We start from the raw sequence: 20,128 nt of genomic DNA on the forward strand, positions 1-20,128 counted from the left end.
ATCCGTAAGTTTTTGAAGCTATACCTCTGCACACTTTTAGGGTGTTATGATCTCACGAAGTGATCCCAGTTTTGTTGACCCTCGTCAAATTTTGGGGACACAGCGGGGTCATGCTCGTTAATGTTGAGGTTATCTCGAATGTTTTTTTAAACTAGAGCTTTGATACTATGATACTATGATACAAGCTGAATGAAGGTGATGGCTTAGAGGAAACATTTCGTTTTCATTCTACTTTGTGGCACAAGCGCTGCGGTCTTACAATAAGCGATTGTGAACTTACAGTGTAACTAAACAGACATTTTCAAGTGTCAGCTTTACTGACTTGCTTTATGTTTTGTCCAAGTATAGACCCCTAGAAGCGATACTGGACGATTTTTCCAACGTTTACTGTGTTTTCTGATTTACTACGATTTTTTAAAAGTGTTGAGCCCATTTCAGATTTACCTGATTATCTTTTCTTGATTTGGTACTTCCAAAGAACAAGAACAAGTGGTTCTTTGAGTTCCGGTTTTATGTTTTAACCAATCAGAATTTGGTTTTTAAATAAAATCGTCTGCTGCTTGTCCAAGCAGAGTCGGCAACAAGCACTGCTTGCCACATGTGTGATGTTACCAACAGAAATAGCCAGAAATTGGGCAAGGTAGCAATGTAAATGAATTTGATCTAACTAAATAGTAATGTGCTTGTACTGCGTCTCTGGCCTTTGAATTCACTCCAAATGCGTGTATTGGCTCAGCGTGAGAGGAAACATCCTGTCGAAATCGTAAGCACGAGGCTGACTGGGAGAGTTTTATTCGAAGAGCATGCTGAAACGGATTGTAAGTACAATATTTTACATGTTCTCGACATTTCTGTTGATCTCTCCTTAACTTTAATTGTTTCCTTAATTTAAAACCCTCGGGCTTGTATTTTCAGTTGTGATACTAAGCACGTATCTTTGTCACAGTAAGGGTCATCCGATCACTTCACACTTGAAGTTTGGAATGATGAAGTGGAATTATTTCTGGATCTAATTTATGCTTTGTCCCCCCCCCCCCCCCCCCGGCCTCGATTCATATTTTCGCCACATATGTATTGTCGTGTGAGGGGGTAGATGTTTGTACTGGCTGATTTTTTACTTCGGTCAGATACAGGTGATTGGAAAAAACTGTCAAGGATTTCAGAATTTAATAGATCTGTTCGAAGTTTTTACGGGATGGGTCCTGTTACATACAGACTGAATGTGCCTAAGATGAACTTTTGGTCCTGATTTGGCTTATATGGTCCCCTGGACCCAAAAAGCAACAACTAACTAACTAACCAACTAACTCTGGATGGAACATACACACACAAATGAATCTCTTGAGTTTGTTATACGGCGAATGTCCACGTCTGTGGTATGTTTTTATACTGTTTGATTGAATAGACTTACGTGCATCCTCTCGCAAATATGCGCGCGCGTGTGTGTGTCTGTGCCTCAGACTTATTAATCAACGATGATGTTGCACATTACAGATCTATGCGACAGGAGCAAGTGGACAAGACAGCTACACTTGTCTGAGCGAAGATCCATCGGTAAGCTCTTTTAGCCGAATACAGTGAGCCTGGGTGCAGGCAAGCTTCTATCATGTTCGTGTGAGTGCTGCAGGGCTATTAGACGACTTTTCATTATTCTTGATTTGGAGATCCATGCAGGGTATTATAAAGTGCAGAATATACACGTTTGAACAAATACGATGTGTGTTTGCTCTGAAAAAAGAAGACGCAAAAAACAAACATCGTATTTGTTTAAAGTATCACAAATATTTATTACCTGTATCTGCATGTTTTGATAATGATGAAGGGTAAATTACTTTGACCAATGACGTGTACTTTTTTCTTTTTTAATTGTTTTTTTACCACACTGACAACCAATGATAGAAACACAGACACACTTAATAACATATCCACCCAAATTGTAACAATAAATGTAAGCTGAACAATGTCTGTAACACATTTCAGGCCTCAGAAGGAAGTAATGATTAGATTTAGACAGAGAGAGAAAGCCCAACACGAAACCAGTTGTTAACATTTTTATTTCATTATGTAATATTAAAAACACGACAACAACGTATTTCCTGTACTTAATTTCGTTCAATTATGGATTGCAAAGTATGTCAAATTGAGTGGCATAAAAAGGCACAGTCGCATGAAAAAAAGTTGGTTCACCGACTCGGATTTTGACTGGGGGGAGGGGGGTACTGCGCCTTTTACATCAAGATGTAAAGAAATGTATTTTAAATAATACTTATTGGAAGAAAACAAATCAAACAAACTACGACAATCGTTCTGAGGGGAGCGAATTACCTCTTCCGAAGAAATTAACTCCCTTGTCACCTTTTCTTGTCGTGACTTATGTAGAGTAAAGTGAATAGAAAGTAAATCAATTAGCAACACACACAAAAACATTTCAATAAGGAGTCTTGAAGTATTTGTCAATGTTGATCTTGTATGCATAACAAATAATATTATATTTTACGGGTTGCTAGTTACAGAAAATCGTCTCTTCTACAGGGTGACCCCCTAATAATGACACCCACAACAATGCAAATAACTTCTGCATCTGTTGAACAAATTATTGTATATATGGTATACATTAACTTCAGTTTATGTTCTGCCTTTCCAATAAATGGCAATTTTGTATATTGAATGATCTGACTTTTGTGCAATTTAAAAAAAAACATTCCAAATTCGGGGGTCGACTAAACAGAACGAGTTTTGACATTGAGCGGTAGCCATTTTTCCCTAATTTAAACCCTTCAGGTTTAAACCCTTTTTGATTATTTTGAATGTCTGAGTATGTAAAAACATCCCCTTCAACCCCCAGGCTATCGATGACCTGAAGAAAGCATGCAGTTACAGCTAGGTTCAGGGCAATCCTCAGACACGAAAGCGTTGGTTTAAAAAAAAATGTATTCAGAATTTCTTCGCACACACACAGCTAGGACACGCACTCAAGCAAATGCTTATATCACGTGACCAGAACAATACTAAATTACACACATTTTCGTAATGGTGGACATAACAACAATAAACCAGAAGAACAAATTGAAAGAATGGGGATGGGGAGCTAAATAGGAACAAAACAATCTACAGAAGATAAAAAAGAAAAGGGAGGGAGAGGGGGAAGAAAGTACAAACAACCACAAGGAGAGACTAGGACGAAAGCGCATAGGAAGAGAGCATCAAGTCTAAGACATGCAACATGTAAATTCAAGTAAATGTAACAATTTTTTTATGGAAGGCAGTAATTCGTTAACATATAAAATACGAGACAAACGATAATAATCATTACTTATACGCTGCTTATGTAATCAAATACAAAAGCGTTGGTGTCATTGGTGACGCAAAAGTTGGATCATATCACCTACAAATTTGCCAATTTGTGAACTGCTCATGCATAAAATCAAGTTCATGTATGCTGAATATGAAGTTATCCAGTCAATTGATGTAGAAGTTATTAGCATTTCTGTCAGTTTTCAGTATTTACACATCTCTAAAGCAAAGTCTGACATATTCGAAAGTTTTGCTTAAACACCTAGACGATTTGTGACGATACTCTCCTAAGCTTCTAGACTTCTCAGCCCTGTCTTGGAAATGAATTCGAATAAGGCAGTCAAAATAACTTAGTTTGGAGCACCCATCAATGAGAATAAGCATTAACTTTTGACACAGGAAATATCTTCTACCGAAAGCTCTCCTGGTTTTATTCTACATTATGTCTGCATAATGGTAACAAATTTAATGATAAGTAAACTGATTAAAAAAATAACCCAAGCTAACGTCCTTCCATTTGTCCAGAATTGTTCCATGTTTCACTTGGGAACTGAGGGATAATTGGTCAAAAGAATTGTTAAAAAGGAGGGTTAGGGTAACCCTAACCCTTTTTGGACCATCTGTATGCAATGCCCGCTATAGGTGGAAGACTTTCGTGGAAGCCATGGAAGAATACATCGCTGTTGTGCTGGTTCAGCTTGAGGTCCTGTCCTAGCGAATATCCTGCGCACACAGAAACACGACTTTTTAAGCCATTTATGTTGCATTCCGTGACATAGCTTTGTTAGTGCCTGATAATAATGACAGATTTGTTTCATATACATTTTTTTAAGACACCCCATATAATATGTGACCCTCCACCACGAAATGAGTCGCATGTCACCTCGCGCGGTTCTGCGCTAGGCTTAATATAAGTCCGGGGAGTGTCTGGTAACAGTGTGATGCTTAGTCACAGGCTTATAACTCAAACAGTTTTCGCTCTTTTCTAAAACGGTTTTCACCACTGGATAGAGCATAAAACACTCTTTAGGAAAATGTAAAATATGAAAACCATGCAAAGGTGACATGCGACTCATTTCGTGGTGGAGGGTCACATATTGTTTGACAATCTCTTTCAACATAGTTTACGAATCACCAATGTGTATACACACGCAAATAACCCACAGGTCAATAAATTACTTTCCAGAGAGAAAGAGAGAGAGAGAGAGAGAGAGAGAGAGAGAGAGAGAGAGAGAGAGAGAGAGAGAGAGAGATATTAAAACTAGAAAATGTGTCCTATATAAAAAAAACTGTCATATTAATGCTTGGTAACAAGGATTATCACTGTCAAATCTTTGCTTGTACCTGCATGGTGTTTACTGCGCTATATACAAAACTTGTTTTATTTTATTTTATCAATTTTTGGTGGGGGGGGGGGGAGATGTTTTGTGATGAGGTTTTTTTCCAAGCCTTTACTGCTTTAGTCATTGAATGCACCCGACTTCGATTTATTGTTCAGTGATGGGTAATCGTGTGATCAACTATGTAAGTTGGTGATTGTTCTGGCTTCTTACAATGACATTGCATTAATTTTATAAGTTTGTTAAAATCCTGTTGTTTTGTGTATGTGTGTGTGTTTCAGGCAAAAGCTGATCTTACAGTCCTAGGTGTATGCAGTTCCTCTGCTTCTTCGATCAGGAGTCAAAGTATACAATCTAAACCGATTATTTTGTTCAATAATGTTTAGCTTACCATCCCGAAGAAGGCAGTAACGTGCCGAAATATCGACTCTAGATATTAACGTATCTAACCTGGTTACTGGTGTGTTTTCTTTTTATTTCAATAATGTAAATGTGTGACAACTTGCAGGGTACGATTTTTCTGGCAAAAGACCTTTTATGGATCAAAGAAAACTTTTGTCATGGTGCACAAGTCAATCAATTTGGTTGATAAATAATTTGTGCTGCATTTTCCCTGGTTCCAAAACGTAGTATGTATTACACCATGTCCTTGCCTGTCATTGGCATCACCTGATTCTCTGCAAGTCTTTTAGGGAAATACGTCATTTTACACTTGCACTGATAGTAGGTGGCAGTGGAACGGTAGACATGCAACGACAACGAACAACAAAAGACAAAACAAAAACAGCTTGACAATAAAGTTTAGACTCATACGAACGGCAATACCATACCGGAAAGATGTGGAGACGAACGGTGCTTTCTTAACGCATACGAACGGCAATACCATACCGGAAAGATGTGGAGACGAACGGTGCTTTCTTAACGCATACGAACGGCAATACCATACCGGAAAGATGTGGAGACGAACGGGGCTTTCTTAACGCATACGAACGGCAATACCATACCGGAAAGATGTGGAGACGAACGGTGCTTTCTTAACGTATGTTCAGTTGATAGAACGGCAATACCATACCGGAAAGATGTGGAGACGAACGGTGCTTTCTTAACGTATGTTCAATTGATAGAACGGCAATACCATACCGGGGAAAGATGTGGAGACGAACGGTGCTTTCTTAACGTATGTTTAATTGCTGTAGGTGTGGGTTGGTTTTTTTAATTCAAATTTGTTAGGAATTTGAGTTAAAACTTATTTCTGTGATGTAGTGAATTTTTGTTCGTGATAGCATTCAAACAATGGCAACATGTTGAATGACAAAGATCTAAAAATTAGATTGTTAAAAGTCGCTCATACGAGTCACCTGTGTCTTAAAGCCCCAGTATGTCACAAATGATTTACATAACGATTTAAATCTTCTCATGAAAAAAGCAGTTCGAACCTTATGGAACACTGTCACGGTTTGGTGACATTGATTGGGGAAGAAACACTCTGTAGGGTGCCTTTCGGGAATTTCGTTTACCTCCACGCCTGGGCTGGGTGCGAGGTGTAATATTATGTACAGGGTTTCCACGTGCGGGATTTTGCTGGCTTAGCAAAGTCAGCCTAAAACTGCGCTTTACTTTTGACGATAGCGATTGGTCGCTGGAGTCATGTGATGTTTTTGACGAGCTTTTGGGGGACATTAAAACGACCCATTTGGCACATGCTTCGATAAGAGAAGGTCGTTTCTTGTCTAAGAGTTGATGGTATTCAACACGTTATGATATTGTTTATGTCAACGTGCCTGCTCTGCCTGTCCAGGAGGGCTCTTAGAGCAACGGAGAAGTGACCGCCTTTTCGCTGCAAGATATTTTTCTGACGACGAGGTCGTCAGGTGTTACTTGACTGGGTGTTGGAGGATTTCAACGCAGAAGAAGGCTCAGTACAAGGGTTGTGGCTACAAATTCGCGGACGAACGATAAGCCATACACGGAAGCGGGTTCGCTTAAGGAGAGCTACACATTCATAGGCTGTTGAGGTAATAAATCGTTATTAAACGCTGTTGACGAGTCAATGTTTGTGGAATGAAATACTCTCTGTTGTTCTCTCCAGGATAGCGCATAATATACTCTTTGTGACGCTGAAAGTATAATCTGTATATGGTTTTTGCAGATATGGAGAGAAGGAGGGAAAATGGCTGATTTGTTTCAGCTCCATAAACTTTCAAATAAATAAACCATTCCTACTTACTGAGCTGAACATGACCCCCTGATGACCTCGACATTTGAACAATATATAGGCAGCTAAACAAAATATGAAAACAGGTAAATATCAATATTGTTTCTCTCAAAAACGCCCCAAAACGATGTTGTCGCCAAAGCTTGACCCCATCTGTTAACTTGAAATATGACGAGGGCCAATAACGTTTTGATCATGACTGAAAAGTAGTCAAACCATGTGAGTGTGTGCGCTTTAAAAGCTCTGGCTTCAAAAGCATGACAATTTCCTTTTTTCCCAAAAAACAACCCTGCTGTCACCTTGACTTGACAAGGGTCTACCAAGCTTTCATCATGTCCCGAGGTCATTTAAACAATGTGTGCAGTTTCATAGATCTACCTCTATACAAAGTTGCGAAAGAGATAGGTTTCCTTTTTTGAGTCACTTGAGAAAAAGTGACTCTATGTAATCGGTCAGTGTTAGTCTGTCCGGCCGGCCGTCCGTAGACACCACCTTAACGTTGGACTTTTCTCGGAAACTATCAAAGCGATCGGGCTCATATGTTGCTCATATGTTTTCAAGGTCACTGGTCAGCGTCAAAGGAAAAATTAGACATTTTATATCTTTGACAAAGTTCATCGGATGTGATTGAAACTTTGTAGGATTATTCTTTACATCAAAGTATTTACATCTGTAGCCTTTTACGAACGTTATCAGAAAAACAAGGGAGATAACTAGCCTTTTCTGTTCGGCAACACACAACTTAACGTTGGGCTTTTCTCGGAAACTATAAAAGTGACCGGGCTCAAATTTTATGTGAACGTGACTCATTGTGTTGTGAATAGCAATTTCTTCCTGTCCATCTGATGCCTCATATAATATTCAGAACTGCGAAAGTGACTCGATCGAGCGTTTGCTCTTCTTGTTTTAACCTGAATTTGGCCATGCCGTGACCTTCAACATTTTAAGAAGATTAACCAAAGTTGCGTCATACCTTAAACTATAGCAGGTGGAAAGTTTCAAATAATAGTTTCATAAACACCTGCGAAAACCTCAAAAACAATGTATTTCACCACCTGACTGCATTCCAGACGGACGCCGAACTGGACGTCATACCACTGTCCATTTCTTAGACTTTCCTGATTAATTGGGTGAAACACAATTGATTGTTCCCATATTTTGGACATGCCCGGCCATAACCTGCTGTGACCTTGAATATTGGCTAGGGTCAAGACGAGTTGGGTCATATGTGAAGTTTTCATCTGATTAAAGTGTGTACAATTTCAAAAGCTCTTGATTAAAAGACGATCCTAAAATTGATGATTTTCAATATTTGTCCAACGTTTGATCCCTCAATGACACTGTATTTTGACGAGAGACATGTCTTAAAACCATCAAACTCTGAAAGTATGTGAAGTTTCAATGCAATAGCTTCAAAACCATTTGCCGGCCTAACAATTAACAGAAACCACACCTACAGCAATTAAAAATATGTTTAAACTGGTTGACTAGTTCAGTCATTAACCAACCTGAGTTTGCATACATGTAGCAGATCCATTTGTCATCATATGCATCTGACAAAGCATCCTCAGGTGTAGTCTAAAGTGTCTTCCAATGTCTTTGTGAGTTTCCTGTGAAAAGAATATAAACATCAAAGCAATTCAATAAGTTTTTTTCTTCAAATTTACTGAATCAAAGAGAATCAAAGAAATGAAAATGTAATCGTTCAAAAGGTTTGCACATTTATTGTACGTATTTGACCGGCTCGGACCCAAATTCAGGCCTTGGCAACTTTCTCTGTGAATGTAATTTGTATCAAACTCAAGTTAGATAAAGAGCTGAGGGATTAAAAATGTGATCCATTAGAGTCTGCAAGGTTCAAATTTGCATCTGAACATATACACACCCTATGTGTGTGCGCGCGTGTGTATTTGTGTGTGCAGGCCTGTGTTTTTTCTGGGATTAGGAAAGGGGGTTATACATGTTTAATTAATTCAAAAAGACCTCTAGCCGACCGTCCTCGTGCACAGTTCAAAATGTGCATCGTCTATCTAAGATAATAAACCTTATCTCTAAGTCAGTCCTTGGTGAATATATATATATATATATATCACAGACCTGGGAACCCATACAATTTCGGCGTATTGTGTACGCTTGATTGTCTAAAATATGATCAGTACGGTCGGTGGAAAATAAATACGATCAACAAAATTTGAATGATGTATAGAGTACACTCATTTTTCTAAACATACCCCAAGTTTCTTTGAGAATGCTCCAAGTAAAAATCAGGGGTTCCTAGGCCTGATATCACAGTTAAACAGCTTCTTTTCAGAATCAGGAGAGAAAAAAACACTGTTATATTGCGACAAGTTGTGACAAGAACAGACAGCAGCAGCAGCAACAACAACAACATTGCTAAATCGTCGCTTTAACGAAAGTTCATGTTTAGCACCGCAGACAAAGCATGGCTACTGATCCGACCAAAGCCACACTTTATGCACGATGGGCACATTGTGATGGCCAGCTTGTTAACGTGCGCCTTGCGTATGTTTTACATAGAATTGAATGTGTTTGTTGTTGTGTCTGTCATCTATCCTAATCGTTTGATTTGAAATAAAGCAAACTTGTTGGAACATGTGTAGTGCTTCACATAAACCTAGGTACCTGTTTAATAAGTAAACTAATGTCAGAAGTAGGTATTTACCTTGTTTGCCTTCGCGTTCGCGTTCTTGATAGCCTGTTACAGCATTGTATCACTTTCCTTGACATTCAAAACGCCAATGTATTTCTGAAAGAAAAATAAGGATATTGACCGAAACATCACACAAGTGGTATGTCATGCTAGGTTTTGTTTACAGTGCCTGTTCTACGACCACATCTAATTGTATTTTAAATAAAGAAAAACTGTATCTATTTTTTATTTCTCTCTTTGTGTGTGTTTGTGTGTGTGCAGAGGCGGATCACATCATTTTTAAGGGGGAGTTTCCAAATTTAATTTAGGGGCAAGGCGTCAACACTGCAAATTGACTATAAAGTGCGTCAGTGTGCACCCTAGAAGATCGACATCTGCTCGTTAAACTGTCAGCTGGTGACATGGTTGCCATTGACGCAGTGTATCACTATCATAACCTGTGCCTCCCTCAGCTTTATAAGCGTGTTGACAGACATCGAACGACAGAAAGAACTGAGAGTGATGACAACAGTTTTCATGCTTTAGCTTTTGTAGAACTAGTGTCATACGTGGAGACCTTTCGGGACCACAGAGAAACAGCACCAGTTTTCTGCATGCCAGAGTTGTGTAAGTTGTACACAAATCGACTGGCAGAATAAGGGCTGCAAGACTCAGAGATTCATTCTACCCGACTGAGAGAAAGACTGCAAGCTGCTATTCCAGATCTTGTTGCAACATATCAAGGTCGGGAATATGTCCTGATGTTTGACAAAGACATTGGAGATGCAATCAAGAAAGCCTGTTCGCAAGATTCGGAAGTGCTGCATTTTGCAAAGGCTGCACAACTCATACGCAGAGAAATATTCAAACTCTCAAATACATTCAATGGAACCTTCGAGCGCGGATGCCAAGATACTGCTGTACCTTTTTGCTGAAAGCTTTAGTTAGCATGATCCTACACGGCCCTGAAACAAGGGATGGTACTAGCAAACAACCCTTCCAAAACCAAACTGTCCTATCGATCGCTCAACTACTAGCTTTCAACGCCAAGAAAAAAGCACCAACAAATACGACTGCACACCCAAGGCACAGCCAGGGACAAGAGCCACCACTACCAGTGTACCTTGGCCTAAAGGTGCACTCGCTGACCAGGAAGAAAGACTGGGAATGGGAATCTCCTACACTCGTGTGCTTGCAATATTTACAGACATAGCAAACATTGTCTGCAAGAAGTTTGAAGTGGATGGCGTTGTGGTTCCTCCTCAAATGACTGACGGCATGTTCACAGCAGGAGTTGTTGACAATATCGACATCAACCCCAGTTCTACAACGTCAACTGAATCTTTCCACGGGACAAGTATTTTCTTAATACAAAATGGTGTGAACGACTCTGATCGTCGGCAAAGTTTCATTTCCATATTTAACAGGTCAGTCAAAGGAAGGACACATGTTGCCCAGTGTCCTGTTTGGTACACAGACATCGTCCCTCTTGCCGTCGCTAGGGATGATCAATTCCCACCGCCTTGTAGCACAAACCTACAGGTAACCATTCGTCCTGAAACTACGGTATCAGTCATGCAACAGAATGCACGTGGCTGGAACATTGCAGAAAAACAATTGGGGAGTACTGTTATGCTGACCAACCTGTATCATGGTTAGCTTTTCACGCTGCGCATCAAGAAGAACCAGCTCAGTCTGCTGCAACCATTGCTCTGCTACTGCTCTTGGTCACACATGCTCACACAATGGCATTAATAAAACACGCAACGTATGTCATCGCTTTGGCAGTCAAGAAACTAAACCCTGGGAAGACGCCTGCTGCAGCAATGGATCAACCACTCTTTGCTATAGGCAAAAGAAATTCCGTAGAAATGTCCTGACACATACGGAGAAAAAGTTTTTCTTTGTCATGATGGGTGGGTTTCACATTGAAATGGTGGCCTTAAAGTCCTTTGGTGACTGGTTTGACGGTAGTGGGAGGACCAACGTCACCTCAGCTTAAAGAATTCCATTCTGCCATACATAAGATTTTTTCATCAAAGTCAGTCACGTGACAAGAACCAGACATGACCACCAGGTAACAGCTGTCGCCCTGCACATCCTGCAGCACAAGGCCTTCTCCAAGTACGCTCACACATCCTGCAGCACAAGGCCTTCTCCAAGTACGCTCACACATCCTGCAGCACAAGGCCTTCTCCAAGTACGCTCACACATCCTGCAGCACAAGGCCTTCTCCAAGTACGCTCACACATCCTGCAGCACAAGGCCTTCTCCAAGTACGCTCACACATCCTGCAGCACAAGGCCTTCTCCAAGTACGCTCACACATCCTGCAGCACAAGGCCTTCTCCAAGTACGCTCACACATCCTGCAGCACAAGGCCTTCTCCAAGTACGCTCACACATCCTGCAGCACAAGGCCTTCTCCAAGTACGCTCACACATCCTGCAGCACAAGGCCTTCTCCAAGTACGCTCACACATCCTGCAGCACAAGGCCTTCTCCAAGTACGCTCACACATCCTGCAGCACAAGGCCTTCTCCAAGTACGCTCACACATCCTGCAGCACAAGGCCTTCTCCAAGTACGCTCACACATCCTGCAGCACAAGGCCTTCTCCAAGTACGCTCACACATCCTGCAGCACAAGGCCTTCTCCAAGTACGCTCACACATCCTGCAGCACAAGGCCTTCTCCAAGTACGCTCACACATCCTGCAGCACAAGGCCTTCTCCAAGTACGCTCACACATCCTGCAGCACAAGGCCTTCTCCAAGTACGCTCACACATCCTGCAGCACAAGGCCTTCTCCAAGTACGCTCACACATCCTGCAGCACAAGGCCTTCTCCAAGTACGCTCACACATCCTGCAGCACAAGGCCTTCTCCAAGTACGCTCACACATCCTGCAGCACAAGGCCTTCTCCAAGTACGCTCACACATCCTGCAGCACAAGGCCTTCTCCAAGTACGCTCACACATCCTGCAGCACAAGGCCTTCTCCAAGTACGCTCACACATCCTGCAGCACAAGGCCTTCTCCAAGTACGCTCACACATCCTGCAGCACAAGGCCTTCTCCAAGTACGCTCACACATCCTGCAGCACAAGGCCTTCTCCAAGTACGCTCACACATCCTGCAGCACAAGGCCTTCTCCAAGTACGCTCACACATCCTGCAGCACAAGGCCTTCTCCAAGTACGCTCACACATCCTGCAGCACAAGGCCTTCTCCAAGTACGCTCACACATCCTGCAGCACAAGGCCTTCTCCAAGTACGCTCACACATCCTGCAGCACAAGGCCTTCTCCAAGTACGCTCACACATCCTGCAGCACAAGGCCTTCTCCAAGTACGCTCACACATCCTGCAGCACAAGGCCTTCTCCAAGTACGCTCACACATCCTGCAGCACAAGGCCTTCTCCAAGTACGCTCACACATCCTGCAGCACAAGGCCTTCTCCAAGTACGCTCACACATCCTGCAGCACAAGGCCTTCTCCAAGTACGCTCACACATCCTGCAGCACAAGGCCTTCTCCAAGTACGCTCACACATCCTGCAGCACAAGGCCTTCTCCAAGTACGCTCACACATCCTGCAGCACAAGGCCTTCTCCAAGTACGCTCACACATCCTGCAGCACAAGGCCTTCTCCAAGTACGCTCACACATCCTGCAGCACAAGGCCTTCTCCAAGTACGCTCACACATCCTGCAGCACAAGGCCTTCTCCAAGTACGCTCACACATCCTGCAGCACAAGGCCTTCTCCAAGTACGCTCACACATCCTGCAGCACAAGGCCTTCTCCAAGTACGCTCACACATCCTGCAGCACAAGGCCTTCTCCAAGTACGCTCACACATCCTGCAGCACAAGGCCTTCTCCAAGTACGCTCACACATCCTGCAGCACAAGGCCTTCTCCAAGTACGCTCACACATCCTGCAGCACAAGGCCTTCTCCAAGTACGCTCACACATCCTGCAGCACAAGGCCTTCTCCAAGTACGCTCACACATCCTGCAGCACAAGGCCTTCTCCAAGTACGCTCACACATCCTGCAGCACAAGGCCTTCTCCAAGTACGCTCACACATCCTGCAGCACAAGGCCTTCTCCAAGTACGCTCACACATCCTGCAGCACAAGGCCTTCTCCAAGTACGCTCACACATCCTGCAGCACAAGGCCTTCTCCAAGTACGCTCACACATCCTGCAGCACAAGGCCTTCTCCAAGTACGCTCACACATCCTGCAGCACAAGGCCTTCTCCAAGTACGCTCACACATCCTGCAGCACAAGGCCTTCTCCAAGTACGCTCACACATCCTGCAGCACAAGGCCTTCTCCAAGTACGCTCACACATCCTGCAGCACAAGGCCTTCTCCAAGTACGCTCACACATCCTGCAGCACAAGGCCTTCTCCAAGTACGCTCACACATCCTGCAGCACAAGGCCTTCTCCAAGTACGCTCAGTCATGTCATTCTCCCCTCAGTTTCGAGGAGTGATGCAACAAAACGAAGCAAGACCAACCTCAGTTTGCCTACTGGTTCCTCGTTCTTCAACTGGATTTGTGCGTCCTTGAATTGGTCCTCTCGTTTTGCAGACTCCTCAGTTTGACCATCACGATCAGATCTCAAGTGTCAAACTGAAGTTCAGAGAGGAAGTAAAGTCATTGTTGTCAAGCTTCGAGGGCATAGGCAACCTATTTGAGGAAGACAGCGGCTTGTTCATGGTCTTGGACACTCGGAACGCATTGCCTCTGTCTGTGGTTGAAATCGTACAAAACGTTCTCACTATTGATCAAGAAAAATACGACGCATCATTCACTTCCTGGTTTTCTCTAGCAGCGACATTTTAGCATGGAGATTGACTCATGACTTTTGTAGTTGATCTTTTACAACACAAGCATAATATGAGCAGTACAAGTCAATTTTCCCCTGAAATCGGTCTTCATCATTGCTAGCAGATATGCTGTAATTTGAGATGTTTCGTGATCAGAAACCAAAAGTTTGGGAAAGCAGGAGAAATTCACTGAAACTGGGTCAAATTGAATAATCTATTTCTTGGTAATGATAACTTCTAGTTGAGATCAATATTTTATCTTCAATTTCCTGAATCTGTATGACTGGAGGTAAGCCGTTGTAAAATAATGCATTTTTTCTTCTTTCTGCAGTTTTTGGGTATTACTATGTCAAGATGACCTACTTATTGCATAATCGGTCTCTTCCGGTCGAGGTTTATGCATTTCACTTCTAGTAATCTACGATACATGCAATAAGCAGGTACCAGTAACTGAAGTTCTACTTCTCTATGCAGGACATTAGTAAAAATGGGTCATGTTGACCTATTTATTGCATAATCGGTTATTTCCGGTTGAGATGTACGTATTTCACTATCATTTCTTTCTCTAGTGAACGACGAAGAAGAAGAAGACTATCATTTCTTTCAATCTGCAATACATAAACTAAGGTGGTACCAATACTTGAAGTTTTACTTGTCTATGCAGGATATTTGTGGAAATGGGTCATGGTGACCTATTTATTGCTTATGTACAGTCACTTCCAGTTGAAATCACAGAACCTTCCCTCGATTTCTGGAATCTGCATGACATAATGTACACTAGTACCAGTGTTCACGCTTCTAATCCTTTTTGCAGGGTTGTTGTATATGCTTCCCCTAACCGAAGGCACTAGTATACTCTTCAAGAAAAGTTAAGGACAGGTCATGAAATGTTCACAATCTTTATAATATTCGCCAAAAACCACGGGTTTGACAATTTGATTAAAACGTCCCTTTTTTTAATTAACAAAAAGGGCAGTAAGTCTTGTTGTAGGAACATTTTTGGCAGGCAGTGTTACTGTGTCATGCTAAACAGGCGGAAAAAGGGAGGTTTTCTGTAAAAAGGGGGCAGCTTTCAAACTCTTAGGAAATCAGTGCAAGACATGCCAAGACAAAAACCAGAAATGCACGTGCTACAACATGGTTCCAGCCACGGAATGTGCTCACAAATTTGTGTTTGTAAAATTACACACTGGCAAAAATAAGGCAATGAAACAACATGCCCCTATCACAAAAACGGAGCGACTTGGATAAGGCAAGATGTTGTGTCTGCCAGGCAAGTGGTTCAGTGTCTCACTTCAACGTCATCGGACTGAAGGAATGGCTTCAAGCAATTGGCAGAGTACAGTTACGATAATGTTATGGTCGGCCTACAGTCACCATGCATAACAATGAAGGATCGCCTCATCCAAATGAAGGTCATGCAGCAAAAAAAGGTTACTGATAAGGCAGCAGGCATCGACCATGAGCTGCCACCACACACTGTTGTCAGTGATCAAAGTGTTATAAACTGCTTACACGCTGTCAACTTCAGTGAAAGACGCCCAGTCCGCAAAACAAAATTGACTGCCAACCATCCAAGCTGCCCAACGAGCCTTGTCCACGCAACATGTGAGGTGGTTACAAATGGGTCCCGCCTCGTCTTGGATCCTGCTGATGGGCGCATCAGAGTCTGGAGGCGTCGTAGAGAGCGCTTTGCAGATGGCGCGGTTCTAGAACGATATCGTTCGATGGGGGCTCTGTGATGGTCCGGGGAGAGATCACCTTGCGTCGTAGGACATCTCACTACCGATTAGTGGGAGATTAACTAATGATCGCTGCCGGGATAAGATTTTGCAATTTTTCGTTGTAAGAAATACTACTGTTGTAAATTTGAAATCTGAGGGTTGTCTCGAGTAACAAGCTCTAGCGTTGTTCTCGCTGGCATGATTGACGTGACAATTTCTGGAGACAGTCCTCAGTTCTTCAATAAAACAATACAGAAAAAAATATATAATGTAACCTTGTCATTTTTATGTGGCATGCGTTTAAAAAAGTGGTCCTTTACTTTTTTTGAATTGTATATTAAGGCCAGTGACTTGTAGCTTTGTGTATGTTTCAGAAATCGCTTTCGGCGGGACGTGCAGTACGAGCGGCAGCGACTGTGCGAGCGGCACTTTCTGTGACTCGCTCAATAAGTGCAGTGAGTTATCGTCCTTGTCAGACTGCTCGGGGGAAATAACCAGTGGACACACGCAGTTAACAAACCCTTCCGACCCATGTTCTTCTCAAAGACAAATCACTGGGCGGACGTTGTATAGACGGCGTTTCTTCTTTAAAATTATGCCGATCTCAGTTCATTGTTTTACCGTAGCGTCAAAGGAGTGTCACTACTGGTAGTGTCCGCTGAGCTCTGCTGTTCTTTCTACGATGACGGTCCCTACAATTCAAAATCCGATTTTGCTGTGGACATTCTGAGTCAAACTTCCGTGAAGCTTTGAAAGACTAGGGTCAGAAACAATTTTTACTCGTTTTTGACTAACCTGAGCAATGGGTGAGTATTTAGTATTCATGCATCCGTGTCCGTCTGTATTGATGGACGGGTCGGCCGGCCGCCCATACAGAAGGAACACGGGTGGATACTAAGACTCATCCGTCCGTGGACAAAATACTTAACGTTGAGATTATCTCCGATGTTTTTTCAAGCTGGACCTTTAAAACTTTTAGGTTTTGAGAATCTCACAAAGTGACCCCTTTTTGTTTGTCCATCGTTAAATTTGGGATCTCAGGGGGTCATGTTCGATTGATAATAACATAACATTGACGTTATCTCTAGCCTCTTTGAAGCTATAGTTATGAAACTTTGAAAACTTTAAAAGTTTGATAATCTGCCGACATGACCCTTGTTTGGTAAACCCCCGTCAGATTTGGGGATCACAGCTGGGTCATGTTTGTACAAACTTTACGTTGAGGTTTTCTCGGTTAATTTGGAAGCATAAGTCTCCACATTTCACACAATTGCAGGTGTTGATAGTCAGCAGACATCACCAAAACTTTTGTCAAATGTCATAGTCACAGCATGAAAATATTTGTTGGAAAACATGTTCACCACTGAAAATATCCACTGATTTATCTAGGTTATAAGTCTTGACCTCCTCAAATTATGACGTCATTGTTTGATTTGGTCACAGCTTAGTTTCTGTCATGGTGTCAATGTATCAGTTATGAGGTCATGCAAGTGTCTGAGTACATATGCTTTGTCTTGGCAAGCCAATGTTGTCACACAAAAATTAGGGTTCTTGTAAAACAAATCTCTTTCTTTTTTTTTTAATCAAGAGGATGTTGATTTTAAGGCTAGTGGTGGTGGTGGGAAGGGGGTCGGGGTGCTGCAAGTTTGTATATGTGGGATATTCTCAGGGTTCGATAACTAAAATGAATTGATGCAGGTGGCCGTAGGATCAGTCAGACGTGAATGTTCTCTTGAACAATTACACATTAACATGCTTCCATTTGAAACTTCGAGGTCTTCATCGGGGATTGACGCCCGACCAAAGGTAATTGAAGCCCGACGGAGCGAAGCGACGGAGGGCTTCAATTAGACTTTGGGAGGGCGTCAATTAACGATGAAGACCGATTAATTAATGATATTGTAATTCAATCTGACGACGATCTCTTTCCTGCTTTCATGCGGTTGTAAACAGACAGAATTGGTTCGGTTCTGTTCACACACTACTTTCAGTCCACCTACCTGCAAGGGTCAAGTCCCAAGAAATATGTCTCTGTATTCCTATTGTATCACTCTGCTCCTGTTTTGTTTTCTTTCACACACATTTTCCCTTCTTTTTTGACGGGTTTCTGGACAGCAAACTTTAAAACAAGTTATGTTTATCACAAAAGCGATCTTTGGAATTGACTGACGTAGTCCGGAGGAATTCATGCATCAACTTACGTCACGTATTCGACGTCATCACTTCGAATTCCTTATGATCTCGGTATTTCGTTGGCCTTCATATTTCCTACTTGTAAAATGACCCTCAAAGCTAACCGAGACTAGTTGAGGCTGTATCATTGCGCCTCGCCAGCAGGTAGTTAGTGGATTTTTTAGCGAGTGGTTATCGACAATTATTGACCGGTAATTTTTAATGAGTTGGGGCATTCTGACCAATCACAGGATCTGTTTCATTAAAACGCAAACTTGATTGAATTACAATTACACATTACCATGCTTCCATTTGAAACTTCGAGGTCTTCATCGGGGCTTAACGCCCGACAAAAGCTAATTGAAGCCCGACGGAGGGCTTCAATTAGACTCTGGGAGGGCGTCAATCCACGATGAAGACCGAGAAGTTTCAAATGGAAGCATGTTAATGTTATTGTAATTCAATCTGACGACGATGTCTTTCCTGCTTTTATGCGATGGTAAACAGACAGAATTGGTTCTGTTCTGTTCACACACTACTTTCCGTCCACCTACCTGCAAGGGTCAAGTCCCAAGAAATATGTCTCTGTATTCCTATCGTATCACTCTGCTCCTGTTTTGTTTTCTTTCACACACATTTTCCCTTCTTTTTTAACGGGTTTCTGGACAGCAAACTCAAAACAAATTCTTTTAATCACAAAAGCGATCTTTGGAATTGACTGACGTAGTCCGAAAGAATTAATGCATCAACTTACGTCACGTATTCGGCGTCATCACTTCGCATACCTTATGGTCTCGGTATTTCGTTGGCCTTCATATTTCCTACTTGTAAAATGACCCTCGAAGCTAACCGAGACTAGTTGAGGTTGTATCAGGGTGCGTCTCAGAATCTCGTCCTCTGTTTGTGACATTATCACCAAAAGTAAAATCTTCCCAGAAAACTTTGATAATACTATTTACACACTTCTCAGGGTGTACCTTTTCAGTTTAAACAAGAAAAAATATAACATTGCCTTTAGTTTGCCATATATTGAGCATTATTTGGACCATGTGTGCAAAATCACCCGTGTAACATGGAAACAATAAAAGACAAAAAAACTGCATTTATAAGGCTGAAAACTACTTTTATTCAGTTATTATTGTTGAATCACAAGCCATTATAGAGTTCAATATGAAATGACTACATGCAAACAACAAAATAATGTTTTTTTTCAAAGTGCCATGCATTCGTCAAAATTTCAATACAAAAATGAAAATTAATTAATGATATCCTGATCAGAACATGTTGATACATGGCATTCATTCAGTCTTATTGACATTTAACCTTCACAATAGCATATATACAAAGATTTGTTGCTCTAAAACAAAATGTTAGAAAGTTATCCCAAAAGAATGCAAAATGGTCACCGATGTAACATGAAAACATCCCTTTTGTAGCAAAGAAACGGTTATGCTTTTTCCCACAAACTTTACTAGATGAAGCTGATTTTGCAACCAGATTCTTCTTAGGTAAAATGCCAAACACTAATAAAACAGGAACAGAAAGAAAAAAAGCTGGACAAAATCAAGCAAACTTTGCCCCAAAAAGAGAAACATTAATGAAAAGTTCATCACCGACGTAACTCGGAAACGAACAACCAGACATGTATTATAAGGTTTGACATGAAGAATGCAAATGTTCAAAAGTGGTTCATTCAATTGTTAAGACAATAAACCAAAGGCATTGGTTACATATAGAACAGTTGCCACTTGCAGTTAATTAATTTATTTCAAAAGAAATAAATGCCCCCTGGCATTGAAGGTGGGGTCACGAATCATGGTTGCATCAGATGTAGGGACTAAGGAAATATCATCGATCCCTGGAAAGCAATAGTACCGTAGTTCCCCTCCGGTTTCCTTCGAAGGAACGTTA

The 20,128-nt window shown here is 41.8% G+C and overlaps 1 protein-coding gene across 1 annotated transcript in view; it reads left to right on the forward strand.

Annotated features, from left to right (window-relative positions):
- Positions 1 to 20,128, forward strand: part of LOC138948044 (multiple epidermal growth factor-like domains protein 6) — a 77,451-nt gene that overhangs the window by 24,725 nt on the left and 32,598 nt on the right. Inside the window, exon 6 of the mRNA XM_070319572.1 lies at positions 16,420 to 16,500. Within this exon, the coding sequence (XP_070175673.1) occupies positions 16,420 to 16,500 (81 nt within the window). The remainder of the gene's footprint in view (positions 1 to 16,419; positions 16,501 to 20,128) is intronic.

Source organism: Littorina saxatilis, linkage group LG15 (assembly GCF_037325665.1).
Source record: "Littorina saxatilis isolate snail1 linkage group LG15, US_GU_Lsax_2.0, whole genome shotgun sequence".
Classification (NCBI taxonomy): domain Eukaryota; kingdom Metazoa; phylum Mollusca; class Gastropoda; order Littorinimorpha; family Littorinidae; genus Littorina; species Littorina saxatilis.